Here is an 18,619-nt window from a genome sequence, read left to right on the forward strand (position 1 = left end):
GGATTTTATAGTTTTAAATAATTGCAGAAGGTCAAAAGAATAGTATTTTATGACACATGAAAATTTTATGAAACTCAAAATTCGGTGTCTATAAATAAAGTTTTATTTGAAAACAGACTCACCCATTCATTGACATAGTCTCTAGCTGCTTTTGCACAACAATGGAGTAGCTGAGTTGAGTATCTGTACAGACACCATATGGCCTGCAAAGCCTAAAATATTTACTATCTAGCCCTTCACAGGAAAAGATGGGTGATCCTTAACAAAGCTCATGGAAGATACTTGTGGAATCACTGGCTTTGCCAAAGTGTGGTCCCAAAGCCCAGTGCCAGGACTAAATACCAGAGTCCTACAAGTAATCAAGTGGCTGCTTTTAGAAATATCAGAGCCAACAACTGATACTGTCCAGAGTTTGTATTTGAAATAAACAATTCATCCATATGTGAAAAATGTACCTATGCTCTGAATTCTTCCTCTGGGAAGCTACTCTAAAAAATTATTCTAAACAGAAACAAAAAATTCATGCATGCATATATTTAGTGCAGCACTGTTTAAAACAGTAAAAATATAGAAAAAATCTAAATGGCTAAAATAATGTGAGGGCAACAGTGTGTGCGCGTGCATGTGTTGGGGGGGATGGGGAAACAATATTAATTTTTTTAAGTTCACAAAATTAAAAACAAAACAATAAACTAGAATTTTCAATGTGACAGTAGATTAGTAATCTTTAATATACAGAGAAGATTTTAATTCATTAACAGCACATATGAATTGACAAGAACAATAAGGCCTCAAGACAGGCAAAATGATATGATCAGACAATTTAAAAAATAGAAAACAAAACTAGATTACAAACAGATGAAAAAAATATTTTGCATTTGAGAGGGAACAATGAGATGCCTTATACAGGGTACAGCATTAAGCATTCAAATGTTCACTAATTAATTAGTCGTTTACAAAGAGACCCCTTTGCTAATATCTCCTGCAATTTCAGCTAGGAGACTTTTTACGATTGTGCCCAGAAGCGAAAAGACAGATGGCCCATAGGGTGTCCTACATTCAAAGTAACAGATGAACTAAAAAGTCTTAGTTGAACAAGCACACATTTCTATCTACTCCCTGCTACTCCTGAGTCTTACTGTGGCTTGGGTTATAAATCAATTCTGAAGGCCTCGGAGCTAATATTAGAAGTTTCCGGTGGCTACATTTCACCTTCCCTCTGTTGGAGTTCTCATAAGCCATTTCCTACTCAGTAGTGATAGTCAATCTTTCATCTAAGCATCTGGTTGCTTCTAGTAATCCTGACTTAAGAAGAGAGGATGACTAGTCTTTGGACAAATGTTCATGTACCAGTGGCAAATGCTACAGCAGAGGTTTTCAGATTTGTTGGTTTGTTTCAGACTCTGTTACACTCTTAAAATTAATGAGAACCCCAAAGAGCTTTGTTTATGTAGATTGTACCTACTGATATTTACTGTATCAGAAAATTCAAACAAATTTCAAAAAATATTTATTAATTCATTAAAGGAACAGATAACCTACTATATATTAATATAAATAACAGTTTAATAAAAACAAAAACAACATGTATTTCCCAAAACAGCAATAAAAACTAGTTGAAAAGAATGGCATTGTTTTAAATGTTTACAAATTTATTATTTAGCTTAACAGAAGATAGCTGGGTTCTCAAATCTGCTCCTGCTTTCAATCTGTTGTCATAGGTTTTCACTGAAGTATATGAAAAGTATCCAGCCTCACAAAGATGTGTAGTTGAAAAAGGAGTATTTTAACAGCCATTTCGGTAAGTGAATATTCTTCTTTCATACTACATAAAAGTTTGACAAGGGATAATTTCTTTTTTTTTTTTTTTTTTTACTTTTTTTTTTCAACGTTTATTTATTTTTGGGACAGAGAGAGACAGAGCATGAACGGGGGAGGGGCAGAGAGAGAGGGAGACACAGAATCGGAAACAGGCTCCAGGCTCCAAGCCATCAGCCCAGAGCCCGACGCGGGGCTCGAACTCACGGACCGCGAGATCGTGACCTGGATGAAGTCGGATGCTTAACCGACTGCGTCACCCAGGCGCCCCGACAAGGGATAATTTCTTAAAGGTTAGTTACAATGTGGAATCTGAAATACAACAACAAAGTTTTTGTACAATTATGCTAAAGTCCATTGGTTTATTGTGCACTTAGAATGGCACTTTCGCTCATGCATGACTTTGTAGCACCATGCATTGGTCATTTGGAAATACTGGTTTACTGATTTTACAATATTAAAAAAAAAAAGTCCTATTCATTAATATTACCATCACTGATATCACATCAGAAGAGTCTTTAAGTGTCGGGAAGCTACATGTTGCTCATGATGGTGGATATGAGTTTTTCAAAATTCTAATTTTCACTTGAAGACTCAACTTTTTTTTAAGTTTTATTTATTTTGAGAGAGTGCATGCACATGAGTGGGGGAGGGACAGAGACAGAGGGAGAATCCTAAGCAGGGCTCAAACGCATGAACTGTGAGATCATGACTTGAGCCGAAACCAAGAATCGGATGCTTAATCAACTGAGCCACCCAGGTGCCCCTTGAAGACTCAACTTTTATTATTGGCAACAAATACTATCCGTTGTTTTGAGAGAATGCTGTCAAACAGCCAAGTGTAAAGAATTACAGTTTGTTAGTTCACAGTGTTCAGTGAAAAAAAGTGGACAATTCAGTTCATAACATAAGCATAAAGAGTTAGGGGTCCCCAGAAAAAGAAAGAAAAGTCATTTTAGGCCCCTAGCTCTGCTCCTCAATCTATGCCTTACCAGCTCTAGTCTCCCCAGCACACTTCTTGCAGAACTTCCTAGGAAGTGTCAGAATTGCAAAGAAATGCAAAAGGCTTTAAGGGGTGCCTGGGTGGCTCAGTTGGTTAAGAGATTAAGCCTCTGACTCGAGCTCAGGTCATGATCTCACGGTTTGTGAGTTCAAGCCCCGTGTGGCATTCTGTGCTGACAGTTCAGAGTATGGAGCCTGCTTGGGATTCTCTGTCTCCCTCTCTCTCTGCCTCTCCCCCACTCGCACTCTCTCTCTCTCTCTCTCTCTCTCTCTCTCTGTCTTTCTCAAAAATAAACAAACATTGGGGCGCCTGGGTGGCGCAGTCGGTTAGGCGTCCGACTTCAGCCAGGTCATGATCTCGCGGTCCGTGAGTTCGAGCCCCGCATCAGGCCCTGGGCTGATGGCTCAGAGCCTGGAGCCTGTTTCTGATTCTGTGTCTCCCTCTCTCTCTGCCCCTCCCCCGTTCATGCTCTGTCTCTCTCTGTCCCAAAAATAAATAAACGTTGAAAAAAAAAAATAAATAAACAAACATTGGGGCGCCTGGGTGGCGCAGTCGGTTAAGCGTCCGACTTCAGCCAGGTCACGATCTCGCGGTCCGGGAGTTCAAGCCCCGCATCGGGCTCTGTGCTGACAGCTCAGAGCCTGGAGCCTGTTTCCGATTCTGTGTCTCCCTCTCTCTCTGCCCCTCCCCCGTTCATGCTCTGTCTCTCTCTCTGTCCCAAAAATAAATAAACGTTGAAAAAAAAAAAATTAAAAAAAATAAAAATAAAAAAAATAAACAAACAGTAAACAATTTTTTTAAAAATGCAAATGATTTTAAGGGAACAAAGGGAATGCAAAAACTAACAATCTCTACCAAAATAGCCTAATCATTTCAGTCACAGTAATTCAGTGGTAAAAACTCACAGTGCTGTTTCAAAAGCAAACAAGGCCCTGCACTCCCTAACAGAGGTAAGAAGCCCAAGACCCCATCCAGCTGATACCAGCTCTCAGTGCTTGCCCATAGCCCCTTATTTGCTGCAAATAGTTTCCTTTGTGTGACAACTCCACCAAGGATCTGCCTCATAAACTCCAGTTAGTTTGGATACAATAACTCAAACAGCTGCACCCAGTAAGTGGTTTTCCTTCAGGCAACCTTCATACTCAGGTTTGTAGGGCAAGTGCTTTAGGCCCACCTCCTATTTTTTTCACACCAAATATTAAAAAGATGTGTACTCCAGGGTTGGGATTTAATAAAATTAATAATTTTTACTGTTTCATCACAGACATTCTTACATGAAACTCTTTTTTTTAAAAGTTTATTTACTTATTTGAGAGAGAAAGAGAGAGAGAGAGAGAAAGAGAGAGAGAATGAACAAGCAGGGAAGGGGCAGAGAGAGAATCCCAAGCAGGCTCCATGCTGTCAGCACAGAGCCTGATGCAGGGCTCGATCTTACCAACTGTGAGATCATGACCCGAGCCGAAATTCATTCAGACACTTTACCAATTTGAGTCATTGAGACACTGCATGAAACGCTCTTTTTTAACTCCAAGTTCGTGGCCTTGAAGAGTACAAGGACTACTATCAGCTTGATTCATACTACGGCAACAGTAGTTTTACTCATCATTGTTTTGGTACTATTAGTATAAATGTAGTATCATTATGAAAACAATTTTATCTTGTGGACCATCAGGAATCCAAAAACCACATTTTGAGAACCACCATGCTTTAGAAACGTTTCCTTTAACTGACTTAATAGTATTTGTAATTAAAGTAACTTCATTATAGCATGGGGCTAAACCATGACCCTTCCCAAGATAAAATATGTAAGCCTACGATAACCGCAATTTTATTTATGTATGGGCTTAATACTAACACGAAAGCATTTCCATGGTAGGTCCTTCCTGATTTTCCACACTTCATTTGTTTTGCCAGGTTCAAACGTCTTAAATCAAAGACATGAAGCAGTGGTGAGTTACTTGCACTCCCCTATCTTTCTAATTCTTTCCTTCTAATTCTGATTCTCTAGCAGCTCTGAGGCTATTAAGAGGGCTTTCAGCATAGTCAGCTTAGCACAAAACACAACTATGTTTTATTCAATTTTCTCCCTTGACTCTAGGAGAGATCAGTCAACACGTATTTTGCTCTTTTCACATTTTTTTCTTTCTCTATCAATGCCACCATCTCCACCTATTTTATACCACTTTTACACCCAGCCTAATGAGCTCTCAACCTCCTAGCTTTCCGTGTTTCAATTCAGTAATAAAAAATTCAAAAGTAATAATAGAAATTTTAATCATGTTACATCCTGCTCAAGAAGGTTCAGCGGCTCCATATTATTAATAATAGGGTTTATAGGTCAATTAACACAAGTGACCTAAGTAAAATGAATATCCAATCTGCACAATCAATTGGTAAAAAAACAGAAAACGGAAAAACTGTCCCCACCACTCTCATACCCATCTCTCTACTCATAACAGCAGGGAAAAGACTATAGAATCCAGTGGTATCTGTGCTCTACCTGCTGGAATACTTGCTGCAGGCCAGTAGGCTCTAGCCATGTGACCATTTCTTCCAGAAGTGCTTCCACCTGTAGCTCAAGGGCACTGCCTTTACTATGGATCTGGTCTTTAGTCTTAAGACTTTCATGTAGGGGCGCCTGGGTGGCGCAGTCGGTTAAGCGTCCGACTTCAGCCAGGTCACGATCTCGCGGTCCGTGAGTTCGAGCCCCGCGTCGGGCTCTGGGCTGATGGCTCAGAGCCTGGAGCCTGTTTCCGATTCTGTGTCTCCCTCTCTCTCTGCCCCTCCCCGTTCATGCTCTGTCTCTCTCTGTCCCAAAAAATAAATAAACATTGAAAAAAAAAAAAAAAAAAAGACTTTCATGTAAATAAAAATAGCTCTCCCTCAAAAAAGTGTAGGAACTCTGTTCTATAAGACAAAGCCCAAAGGCCATACAGTTTTTCAAAGTTCTCCACTAAAGTCCCAACCTATCATTTTAAACCATCTGCCACTATTCTTACCAATAATAATTCTCCATTTCAAACCATGACTCCCAAAACCTTGCTTCTCACAAACTGATGACCTCACATGTGCTGTCCCCCTCACCAGGAATGTGTTCTTCCTCCTCTACATCTGACCCATCAAGATCCAGCTTAAGCCCCAGCCTTTCATAACATGCCAACCTGCATGGATCACTATTTTGCTTCTGAGTTCAGGTATTACTTAACAGCCTCTATCACTCATTTGGTATTTGATGTGTTACATTAAATTGTAACACAAATAACCCAAACAGCAACTTGAAGAAGAGGATTAATAACTATGTAAGCCCTTTTATTTCTCCCCAGAAGCTCTCCAAACCCATCTTTTTGGGTTTTTAAGGAGGCCTCATTACAGAGGCACAACTGATTAAATTATTGACACTGGTAACTGAACTCAGACTCCAGTCCCTCTTTCCTTCCGAAGAGGTCTGAGGAGTGAGGTTGAGATTTCCAACGCTCTAGTCACCTGGTTAGCTCCCCTGGCAACCGGGCCCCCATCAGTGGAGTTTCCCAAAAGCCACTTCTCTAACAAAGTCAGGTGTGTCTGAAGGGGGCTTGTCAGGAATAACAAGACACCTCTATCACTCTCATTACTCCAGAAATTCCAAGGCTTTTAGTCGCTCTGCGCCAGGAATGGGATGAAAACCAAATATATTTCATATTCTCAGTTAAAATATCTCAGTTAAAATATGTAAAAGATATAATATTTTTTAAATGGGAGAATGCTCTGCATACTTACCTGGCTACAAAATAGAATCATAAGGGGCACCTGGGTGGCTCAGTTGGTTATTCTGGCTCAGGTCATGATCTCATGGTTCATGGGATTGAGGCATGTGTCGAGCTCCATGCTGAGCACAGAGCCTGCTTGGGATTCTCTTTCTTCTTCTCTCAGTCCCTCCCCTGCTTGTGTGCATGCACTCTCGTTCTTTCTCTCTCTCTCTCTCTCTCTCTTTCAAAATAAATAAATAAACTTAAAAAAAATAGAATCATAAGCATAAAGAGCTTTAGTGAGTGGTCTGATGTAGCAGAGATAGTTAAACATTAATCATCTGTGCTTCTCCATCTGAAGTACAGAACAATCACTGGGAGACAGCCGCTCAGCGAGGAACTACAGAGCCCACAGTGGATGTGAACAGAAAGGCCAGCGTTTTGGGGGGGCAGGCATGCCTTCTCTATGCTCTGTCTCAGTCGGCCTCTGGATGCAGAGGACTCAAGGCTCTAGAAGACAACAGTAGCAATGTGACAGAAGATGCCAACACCCGTGAATCAGCCACACGGAGAAAACCTGCCTGTTGTTCAGCAGCACCTATGTTGGACTATTACATGGGTGATAAAGGTCTAGTATATTAAGCCACTGAAATTTTGGTGTTTGTTATAGCAGCTAGCATTAGTTTACTAACACATGAAGAATCATCTAATTAGGTAGTAACAGGGCAGAGACCAGATTCATGTTTTCTGACACTGTTTACAGTGTACCAACTGTATTCTGATATGTATTTATAGTTCTAAATTATCTCAGTGGTGTGAAAGCAATTTATCTTGATTATTCTTAGATAAATACTATTAATCCCCAACCAAGCCTTATCTACACTTACCATTTACAATCATTTTCAAACAAGCAGAACATGGTTTTCTGGAAAAATAAAGATCACAGTTTTTCAGCCTTGACCCATGTTTTATAAGAGCAATTTTCCCAGCATGTAAATCTTCACTAGAACAATGGAGACCAACAATTTTCGTGTTTTTCACCACCACAAGGCCAGTTCTCTTCACCTACATTAAGATAAAAAATAATAATGTATTAGTTTTAACATGTGTTAAAAAAGAGACAACAGGCTCCAAATGGAGTCACTTGTGCTAACCCCATGTCATCAGACTGAGGCTTAATACCTAATTGCAGTTTCATCCTCTCCCAGTAATACAATAACCGGTCAGACTTGAATTTCCTGGTCAGCTAATGAGAAAATCCACCTGGTAGACTCCCTCAGTCCCCCAAAGAAAGGTGACCTTGACTGAAACAATCCACTTTTTTTGCTAGTAGCTTCTTTTTCCCACCCCTTCTGCTTGTAGAAGTCTTCCATTTTCACAGCTCTGCAGATTTCCTCTCTACTTACTCGATGGGATGCTGCCCAATTCATGAATCATTGAATAAAGCAAGTAGATCTTTAAATTTACGCAGTTGAATTTTTTTTTTTTTTTTTTTTTTTTTAACAGATTTGGTGGGAGCATTTGGATCCAAAGGAAAACTTACAATGGCTTCGGGGACAACAAGAAACACAAACGTGATACCCTCGAGCCCTTTGAGTTCTCTGTCCTTCTTGCCATTTCTAAGGGCCACACAGTAAGTTCCTCTTGGTTCTGAGCTCTGCTCTCTTGGCACTGAGCTCCTAATCTGATCAGCTTTCCAGTCCAAAATTCCCCATTTAACTGGAAATCCCAGCCCTTGATTAGCCCCCAGAGTCCACACTGGGAACTCCTGGTTCAATCTATAGCTTCCTGTTGTGTGGAATCCCAGGCTATGGTCCCTATTGGTTGAGATTTGGCCATGGTGTGTACTGGCCTGTCTCTTGGCCAGGTTGGGGGAACACCTTTTGGTTCCTGCTGGTGCATTAAGGTGAAAATGTCTGTCTCATTTTGTGTTGATAAACTCTATTGCTGATTGGAATCCTGGAGACCAAAAGCTGCAAAGTTGGTAGACATGGTTCAGCACTTAAAAGCTATTAGCTGACCACCTAACTCTAAGATCCCTGCGGTAGGATAAGACAGTTGTTACGTTAACACTAGGTCGCCCACTAACCTCAGCAAATTTTGGTGCAACTAGGCACAAAGTAAAACACCACACAATCCCCAACCCAGCAGCATGTCCTCTTAGGCATTAATCTGCCTCTGAGAAACCCACTTAGCTTAAAAAAGAAAAAGAGAGAAAGGGATCCTTAAATTCCAAAGCATACCACCTTCTGGCACACTTGCTTATTTTAAGTCTAAAAACTATAATCCTGGAAGCTATAAACATTTACAAAATGACAAAATCTTACTAAGCTTATTTCGTGTCCTTAAGAAGTTGGCTTGGTAACCATCAGTTTGGGGGCCCCAAAATATGGCCAGACAGAAATGTGGGTTGTACCCCATTTACCACTAGCTATGGCTGGACAGAAAATATGGGTTCAACTCCATTTTTGGGTAGGGTCCTAGCAAACTGCTATAAGCCCTCAGGTAAATTACAACCTAGAACACAATGGACATTATGAGGAATGGTCAAATTAGTTAAGATCATTCAAAAAGTAAGAGTTCCTAAATCAAACCAACAGGATGGTAAGCACCTGTTTTAACCTGCATGCAGAAGCCTTCAAAAGGCTTCAAAAATCCAAAATACCTTCATTGAAAGATTTGTTGCAAAAGGCTCATGAAAAATTAAAAACACAAAAGGTACATAAAATAAGACTGTAAGACTGAGGTAACTCCTGCCGTTCCCCTCTATCCTCCCTTATTTGAGTACTCACTTCAGTAATCCTGAGTCATCTTTCCACTCGGAGAAGACTGCAGGACCATAAACAAAAGTCCACCAACTTGGTGGCTTACACACACCCTTGTCTCTACGCTTGAAGGAGAAGTGACACGACTCTGAGGGAGTGTCAGGTAAATTGCTACCTTATTCCCTTAAACAGCCAAGGGAAAGTGAAGTTAAAATTACTGGAAAACCAGGGTGCCTGGGTGGCGCAGTCGGTTAAGCGTCCGACTTCAGCCAGGTCACGATCTCGCGGTCCGTGAGTTCGAGCCCCGCGTCAGGCTCTGGGCTGATGGCTTGGAGCCTGGAGCCTGTTTCCGATTCTGTGTCTCCCTCTCTCTCTGCCCCTCCCCCGTTCATGCTCTGTCTCTCTCTGTCCCAAAAATAAATAAACGTTGAAAAAAAAAATTAAAAAAAAAAAAATTACTGGAAAACCTTGCCAAATTTTGGAAGATACCAAAGCTACACCCTACTTCACACTCCACTAGGAGCCTGCAGATGTATCCTAGGAAAAACTGGCAGAAGCTGCCTCGGTGTGAGAACTCTTACCAGAGTCTGTTCTCCTGGATCTCTGTCCACAGTAACTAGTATGAGAAAATAAGATCTTTTGCACCCTCTTTGGGGATGCTCCTGGAGTCCAAGCAGTTATTTAAAACTGCTAGGAATATTTACTGTTTGTCTCAGCTAAAAACTGACAAGGTATTTAAAAGGATGTTTTTAAGTAGCTAGTCCTGTGGTCTCTAAAATCAATTCAAAGTCCACCTACCCTTTTTACCAGTCCCCAAATCTCCTGCATTTATCTCAAAAGCTTGTAAGTAGTTTTGGAGGAACTTATGTTCTTTCCCTGTGTCTTTGACATGTACATGTTTTACCGGGTTTTCCCCAGGAACTCTGATCTAAACCATCCCCACTTCCTAAGACTGAAGAAAAAAAGCGGGGTGAGGGAGGCTTTTTATCAATACAAACTGCCATAGAAGGTCCCTTGCCCAAAATCTAGTTGACAGCTTTCATAAAATTGCTTGTCAAGGTCAAATACAAATCTTCAATGTCATCTCCCCAAATATTACAGAAAAAGATTCAGCCATCTGAATAGGTAAATTTATTCCAACTGTTCTTTTATAAGCTAGTGAGTTTTGCATTACCATACCTGTCTCATGGCTACAATCTTAAAATGAAAGCTATAACGTCTCTGTTTGCATTGGTCTATATATTTAAGTACATCTATGTATATGTATTGTAGATGTGTGGTATTTTCTACCTCTGGATAGTACTGACAAAATTAATTTGTAAAAGAGCTCTATTTAACTGGCTTAAAGAAAATTAAACATTTATATCGATTATTCACAAAATTCTCCAAAATATAATAGAAAACTAAACCCAAATGCTTTTCAGGTTCATATGATCTGGGAAAACATTCAGTATTAAGGCTTATTTAAGCTTGTTGGTTTAATTAACATAGACATGTCTTTAGAGTTCTCAACACTGAATATAAAGCAGTCATACAACTTCATTTAGCCTGCTTATACTAGTCAAATAATTTCATGTCAACTCTGTTACAAAATCTGTCAGGTAGAAAAATAACTTGGAATGATGAAATTTTCCTAAGCAATCCAAAAATAATTGCTCAAAAGAAGTGAACTAAATAGATGTAAGTGAGATGAAAGTTTTTGGGTAAACTTTTTAAATAGTTTCCCCAAATCTTTTCGGTAACCTGAAACCTTGAAGTTTTGCTAAGTTAAATTAAACGATGGATAGTCATTGAATATCTAGATTATTTCCAAATAACATAAAACACTGGAACATTCATTACTAGACATAGGTTTATCTACTTATTAGTTTCCTTTTATAGAGGAACTACAGATTTGGGGGGTTTGTTAGTAAACACGTTTTGTGTCACACTGAAAAATTTACTATGAGAAGGTCTACGTTTTTAGAAATTATGAAAAGTACTTATAAATTTGCCAAGCCACAGAATGTTAATGTAAAAGATAGTTCACAATTGTTTACTTCTTTATTTTTATTAGAAATTAAGGTCTTTAAGGGTTTAAAAATTCTAATATATTTAATTAAAGCTACTAGAAATAATAAAAAAAAATCTCCATGTGCAAAGGAAAGTGGGATGTGTGTTTTCAGTAAAAGAAGGCATGAGGAATGGACATGTATTTTTTGTTGAGGGAAAAGCAAGTAATTTTGTCCTATAGTGAGACTAGTTATTTCAGAATGGGAAAGAGGAAAGATGGAGAACAAAATCTGAAGGGATACCAAAAAGGTTATAGAATATTTGTAGAAAAGGAGTCTTTGGAAAGGAATATTGTGTGTGATCAAGCTGGCTAAGATTAGAACAAGTTTAATGAAGTTTTTTTTTTTAATTTTTTAATTTAAAAATTTCTTTTAAGTAGGCTTCATGTCTAGCACTGAGCCCAAGGGCTTGAACTCACGACCCTGAGATCAAGATCTGAGCTGAGATTAAGAGTTGGGCGCCTGGGTGGCTCAGTCGGTTGAGCGGCCGACTTCGGCTCAGGTCGTGATCTGCGGTCCGTGAGTTCGAGCCCCCCGTCGGGCTCTGTGCTGACAGCTCAGAGCCTGGAGCCTGTTTTAGATTCTGTGTCTCCCTCTCTCTGACCCTCCTCCGTTCATGCTCTGTCTCTCTCTGTCTCAAAAATAAATAAACGTTAAAAAAAAAAAAAAAAAAAAAAAGAGTTAGACACTCAACGCACTGAACCACCCAGGCACCCCAAGTTTTTTTTTAAATGAATATATTTTAATATCAAAAGTAAACTGGTACAAAATTAAAATTTGTTTTCTTTTTGTAAAAAGGATAAAGTTTTCTTGGACTATTGGTCTCTTGATGAGAGATGGTAAAAAAGTTTTTCTTTACCTTTTATGTAATCTGCCCATAAAACAAAGATTTTGTGTCTTATCAAAATAATCTCGGGGCGCCTGGGGGCTCAGTCGGTTAAGCGTCGACTTCAGCTCAGGTCAAGATCTCGCAGTCCGTGAGTTTGAGCCTCACGTCGGGCTCTGGGCTGACAGCTCAGAGCCTGGAGCCTGCTTCCGATTCTGTGTCTCCCTCTCTGTCTGCCCCTGCCCCATTCATGCTCTCTCTCTGTCTCAAAAATAAATAAACGTCAAAAAAAAATTTTTTTTTTAAATAAATAAATAAATAATAATCTCCCATGTTTCGGTTGTCTCTACCAGGTCTTTGATTAATTAAAAAAAAGTTGATTCTTTGCTATTGAAAGAGCTAATTTTTTTACAACTATTTAACTTCTATATTTACCTTCAAAGTCTTTAATTATCACAGTGGTTAAAGTAGGTAAATAAGAGTTGTTTCACAGTGACTTATGATCCGATTTGACTGTTTTAAAACCTTTTGATATTTGTGACAAACTCCCCCCAAAATAAAATAAAATAAAATAAAATAAAATAAAATAAATAAAATAAAAATAAAAAAATAAAATTCTAAATGAAGTCTTTTTTGGCCTAGAATTAACTCTGGGATTTTCCAGAAAGTCCCTGGAAAATCACAAAAGAATTGTTCTCCTTATTTAAAAAAAAAAGAGAGAGAGAGAGAGAGAGATGTTAAACTAACTAGGATAATTAGGCTTACATGATATGCTGAATTTCATGGGAAGCACTGTCAAATGAGAAGTAACACGAAGCCTTTTTAATGTATTTGTGCAGGTATATGTTACAAGTGTTCCCCAAACCGTATAAAATTCCTGGCATCTGATATGTCCTGGTATAACTTTATCAGTCATAATTCCAGTTTTATCTTAAAATGTTGTAGGTCACAGAAATAACCAAATTTCTTTGCAACAACCCTGTAATGAGCTCTCATCAGATCATTAACAAGGAGGCATTTTTAAGTCTTCTGTCATTTACATTAGTTATTATTTTACTCAGAAGCTTTTGCAAAAGTGTTCCTGGAAAAGCTTCATCTTCAAGGAGATTCATGGAAACACTTTGACAAGCATAGGTTTCTGACAGCTTTAAGATCATAAAACTGAACTGGGTAGGGGCGCCTGGGTGGCTCAGTCAGCTAAGCATCTGACCTCAGCTCAGGTCATGATCTCATGATTTGTGGGTTTGAGCCCCACGTCGTGTTCTGTGCTGACAGCTCAGAGCCTGGAGCCTGGTTCGGATTCTGTGTCTCCCTCTCCCTTTGCCCCTCCCCTGTCTCTCAAAAATAAATAAACATTAAAAATTTTTAAAAGATGTTAAAAATAAAATAAAAATGAACTGGGTAAAAATTTCTTGAACTAATGGAAAAACTGGAATCCAGCAGAACAAGTAGTTAATACATAGGACTGAATGAACTGACAAGGAGAATTATAATTTTTTTACGACTTTTTGTTTAAAGCATTGCTGGTCCTGTTTTTCCAAATTTAAGGAAACCTTTCTTTTAAGTTATGTATGACTTAAAGCAATTTGATATAGTATACCATTGTATACAAAGATGAAACATTTTTCTCCTTATCTGACCCCTCCAGAATTTGGAAACTTAAGTATTCTTTCCATGGCAATTTAGTCAGTTATTTGCATAAATTCAATGAGAATCTGGTCTCCTTATAACACAATCGGAAAGATTAGACAGTATAGACTGAATATAGACTCAAATATGACCAGACAGCTTTAAGGAACTACTTGGAAAGACCAGCCTGGTACCTTGCTTAAAGAGTTCCCAGCTGTCTTAACAGGTAAGTAAGGAAGGTTATTTCTTGGCAGGCCTGAGAACTTCAGGATATTTTAGGGGACCTGAGGAAAGAGAAATTCACCCAAACTATAGATACTGTAGATAAAATCTGATGGCAAGTCCTTGACTTAGTTTCCTGGCCTCAGAGGTTTTTAAGAGCTCAATCTGAGATTCCTTATGAGAAGTTTCTGCAAAGCCATATGAAAAAAGAGCTTATATGGTCAATCACTATTTTTGCTGTACTTATGTAAATAAGGCCATGTTTAATGAAAACAAATTAATTTTACTGTAATTATCTTTTAAAATATGGGAGTAATAGTAGAGAGAAAAAGTATGTTTGCACCTTTGTCTGTATTAGATTCTAATCCTTTAGTCTTTGAGGTTTTGTTCTATACCTGTAAACTGGACTAGATCCCGATTCTAGTTACCTCAAATATCCGGCTATGACTCTCCAAAATAACATTCCCAATTTTCTCCCATGCTTCTGATTTGGAATTACTAAGAACAAAGACTGCCCTTGAATCTCCTTAGAAGAGACTATACTAGGTCCTCCTCACTCTCCAGATGGCAACCAAACATCAGGGACTTGACCCCTGGGTACATATGTCACAGCTGAAGAAGGCTGCACCTGACATATGGTCCTGTGCAAAGCTGAAGACATCAAAATCAAATTCACTAGGAAGAGAAGGAGCCAACATTGAGGTATACTGCCTTCTCCCAAGACATCAGATCCAAAACATTTCTTTTTATTCCTCCTCCCGTGTGATTCTCCTTTTACCTAATTCTTACAGATGAGGTCTTTATGATTCTTTTGTCCACGTTTTGCCTTGCTTGGGCCTTGAAAGATATCTCAGGCCATTACAAAGGGGTTAGTCCAACTTCCAAATGACTGTGGACTTGCCCTGATGCTGCCTGTACACTCTACATACCCTTAAATTGCATTGGCCTCCATGGCTCACCTTTCAGGTTCAAACCTTTCAGACTCAAACAGGAATTACCAGGAAGCACATGTGAGTCAAAATTAGCTCCCTTTGGCAGATCCACTTCCCTGGTTAGGAGTACAAATGAGGCTGTGATAAGGAATCTCCTTAACTCTTTAAAGTATTACAGAATCTGTTGCTAAAAAAAATAGCTACCCAAAAAAATCCTTAGACCTTCTGACTAAAGTCGTTCTTGGAAACAGGATTGCCCTTAATTATCTTTTGGCTGAACAAGGAGGTATCTGTGCTGTGAACAACGCTACTTATGGCACTTAACACTTCTGAGGAAGTTGAAACTCAGCTGCATAAAACCACTGAACAAGCCACTTGGCTTAAGAAAGTGTATCCTTGCAGGGTGCCTGGGTGGGTCAATCGGTTAAGCGTCTGACTCTTGATTTTGGCTCAGGTCATGATCTCATGGTTTGTGAGTTCAAGCCCTGCATTGGGCTCTGTGCTGACAGCATGGAACCTGCTTGGGATTCTCTCTCTTCTCTCTCTCTTTGCCTCTCCCCTACTCTCTCTCTTTCTCTTTCAAAGTAAAAAAATAAACTTGAAAAAAAATTTTTTAATTAAAAAAGAAAAGAAAGTATCTCCCTCAACACTCCTTTAACTTATTTATTTTTGGTTGATTTGGGTGCTGGGGAAGCACAGCTCCAAAAACACTCCAGATTTGGGGGATTACCCTGCCTATAATCATAGTAGTCTCTCTGGCACACTGTATTCTCTCAAATACAGCTTTCAATGTGTGCTCACAGCCGCTAACCACCAAACAAATCATCTCCTTCAGACCAGAATATCAGAAAAGAAATGAAGACAATAACTGACTTTAAACATGTGAACCCAAAGTCATGATCTGTGAATACCACAAAGATTCAGCAAAAAACCCCACCAAAAACAAAAACAGAACCCATGGTGTGTGAATACCACACAGAGGATCAGCAAAACTGCAAGAATCTCAGAGCAATAGCTAGGGGTGGCACTAATGCCTTAAGTTTTGATCACATCTCTCAGGTGGAGTCGAGCAAGAGACAACAGGCCCCAAATGGGAGTCACTTGTGCCAAGTCCACATCACCAGACTGTCACCTAATGCCTAACCCAATTGCATTTTCGCCAGACTGGAATTTCCTGGTCAGTTAGTGAGGAAATCCACCTGGTAGATTCCTGTAGTCCCCCAAAAGAATGTGACCTTGGCTGAAACAATCTACTTTTTGCTAGCAACTTCCTTTTCTCGCCCCTTCTGCCTGTAGAAGTCTCCTATTTTTACAGCTCTGCAGAGCTCCTCTCTATTATATGACATGCTGCCCAATTCATGAATCATTGAATAAAACAACTAGACCTTTACATTTTCTCAGTTGAATTTTGGTTTTTAACATATGTAATAATCATATCATATAGTATACTTGATTTATTAATAAACTCAAAGTTTTGTTTAGTTCTTTATCTGGACACAGTTTGAACAAAAGCACATTTCTCATTAGGTCCAAAAAACTTTTCTGAATGTTAGCTTTATACCAGAAATTTTCTAAATCTAGGCTTTCTTAACCAAACAATGAAGGATTTAATTATCATTAATTTGTCCTACTGAAAAATAAATACACTTTAACCTAGTAAAGGGCAAGAGCCAAGTCAATTTGCTTGCTTCTTATACCACCTAGTCCATAACTACTTAGTACTAAGCTTCTACATGGTAATAAGGAAAAATTTAGAAAACCCTATGATTCTATACATGGATAAGTGAAGCCCAGAGAAATTATGTGACTTTCTAAAAGATCCACAGGTGGTAAAAGGCAGAACTAAAGCAGAGGTCATCTTAACTGTTAAAAGTTAAGTCAGTTAAAATACTGACTAAATAAAGAGAATTCTCAACTTCTTTCTAAAAACTGGCTCTACCCATTTTTAGCACTATGGCAGTCTAGACTAATGTGGTTAGGTCCCACCTCCTACAAATATATAGATTATTTACAATTAAAAAAATAAGGTTTTAAGTGTACAGTCAAGTTCAAAAGGAAGAAAGACTCACCCTGAGGTGTTACAAAGGAAGAGAGAACTCAAAGCCGGAAGCCTGAGCTACCTCAGCAGTATCCTACCCATAGCTTAAAAGCTGACTCTGCTTTTAAGCCCTGGAGGCTGGGGATGGGCTGGGATTCTAAAGAGGTATGAAATTAAAGCTAAAGTGTCCTAATTTACACTGATACTAATCAAAAAAGCTGGTGTAACAATGATAATATCAGATAAAACAGACTAAGTTAAAAATCAGTTCAATGTAAGGCACAAAATAGTTTTATGCCATTTTCACAGGAAAGGTCTCTGAGGTATAGAATGTTAACCTGAATGTTGGCTTTGGGACAGATTGTTACAACATGAGGGGAATTTAGACTGAGAATAGGGTACTCATTATTCCCTACTTCCTTTCAAAGGGATTTTACTCTACAGTTATCCCCAACAGGACACATTTGAAATTACTTTAAACATCTTAGAACACTGCTATATTAACAGTCAAGTTTCAGGTTCAGCTATGAGTATAAATGTCTGCAACTATGGAGAATGATATTCTGTGAAATGCCTAAAAAGGAAAGAATAGAGAAAGTTTTATAGAATTCTCTTTCTGGGCTAAACGACCATTTCCTAAACTGTAAGGACACTTAGAAGGAATACAAAACTCTTTCTTTTACAAAATATATTTCCAAAAATATATCTAAAACATGAAAGATCTATATTGGCTTTTAAAATAAGCTTTACATTTATCTTGAATTTATGAGCTCTTTCCCCTTCCCATCCCCAAATTTCTTCATAGTTTTATGTCCTCTAAATACAAAGTATATGTTAGTATCTGCTTCTGAATACTTCCAGTGAGTTTAACTTCGGAAAAGAACTGCTAAGCCCTTATCAAAAGATCTCAGGATGCTAGAGCTCATTTTATTATACTGAACCAACTGTGACAAATGGAAATGGTTGCCATTAGATGATTTTAGATTTAGATTTTCTTAGTTAAGCAGACAGAAATAAAGCCAGACACCCTGACCAAAAAAGACTTAAAAAAAAAAAAAAAACAACGTATAGTAATAAGTTGGAAGTGTACTCATCAATTTATTATTAGAATAATCTTTTAGGCTAAGTTTATCACTCTTTTTGTCTAGAGTCGAGTTTTCACCTCAGAAAATCTCTTTTATTTTTCATTTTGTTTCCAGCTAAGGCCAAAATATCAAGTTTGAGACAAAGGCTTTTCCAATCCAAACTTAAAGCAAATAAAAGCCTAAGCTGCATTTCATTTTGCACTTCCATTTCCTGTAACTCCCAGAGGACTAAATCTTTTCAGTGGATCACTGTTCCGGATCTGAACTGCTTCACTTCACTGACGTCTTGGCAAGTCATCTACGTAATTTTAGTCACAGAGTTTTTACATGAAACATAAGCGAAAGAGGAACACCTGGCTGGCTCAGTCGGTTAAGTGTCTGACTTCAACGCAGGTCATGATCTCAGGAGTTCAAACCCCCATCCGGCGCAGAGCCCACTTCGGATCCTCTGTCTCCCTCTCTCTCCACCCCTCCCTCCCTTGTGAGCTCTCTCTCTCTCTCTCAACAAAACAAAACAAAACAAAA

General features: G+C 38.7%; 1 protein-coding gene across 2 annotated transcripts in view; it reads right to left on the bottom strand.

The window, feature by feature from the left end:
• The window catches only part of CDADC1 (cytidine and dCMP deaminase domain containing 1), a 47,125-nt gene that overhangs the window by 19,382 nt on the left and 9,124 nt on the right, over positions 1 to 18,619 (bottom strand). For both annotated transcript variants that reach the window (XR_006712049.1, XM_045475790.1), the window contains exon 4: positions 7,434 to 7,611. Coding sequence is in view for 1 of the 2 variants with exons in the window: in XM_045475790.1 (XP_045331746.1) it covers positions 7,434 to 7,611 (178 nt within the window). In the remaining variant the exon portion in view is untranslated. The remainder of the gene's footprint in view (positions 1 to 7,433; positions 7,612 to 18,619) is intronic.

This window comes from Leopardus geoffroyi, chromosome A1, assembly GCF_018350155.1.
Source record: "Leopardus geoffroyi isolate Oge1 chromosome A1, O.geoffroyi_Oge1_pat1.0, whole genome shotgun sequence".
Taxonomy (NCBI): domain Eukaryota; kingdom Metazoa; phylum Chordata; class Mammalia; order Carnivora; family Felidae; genus Leopardus; species Leopardus geoffroyi.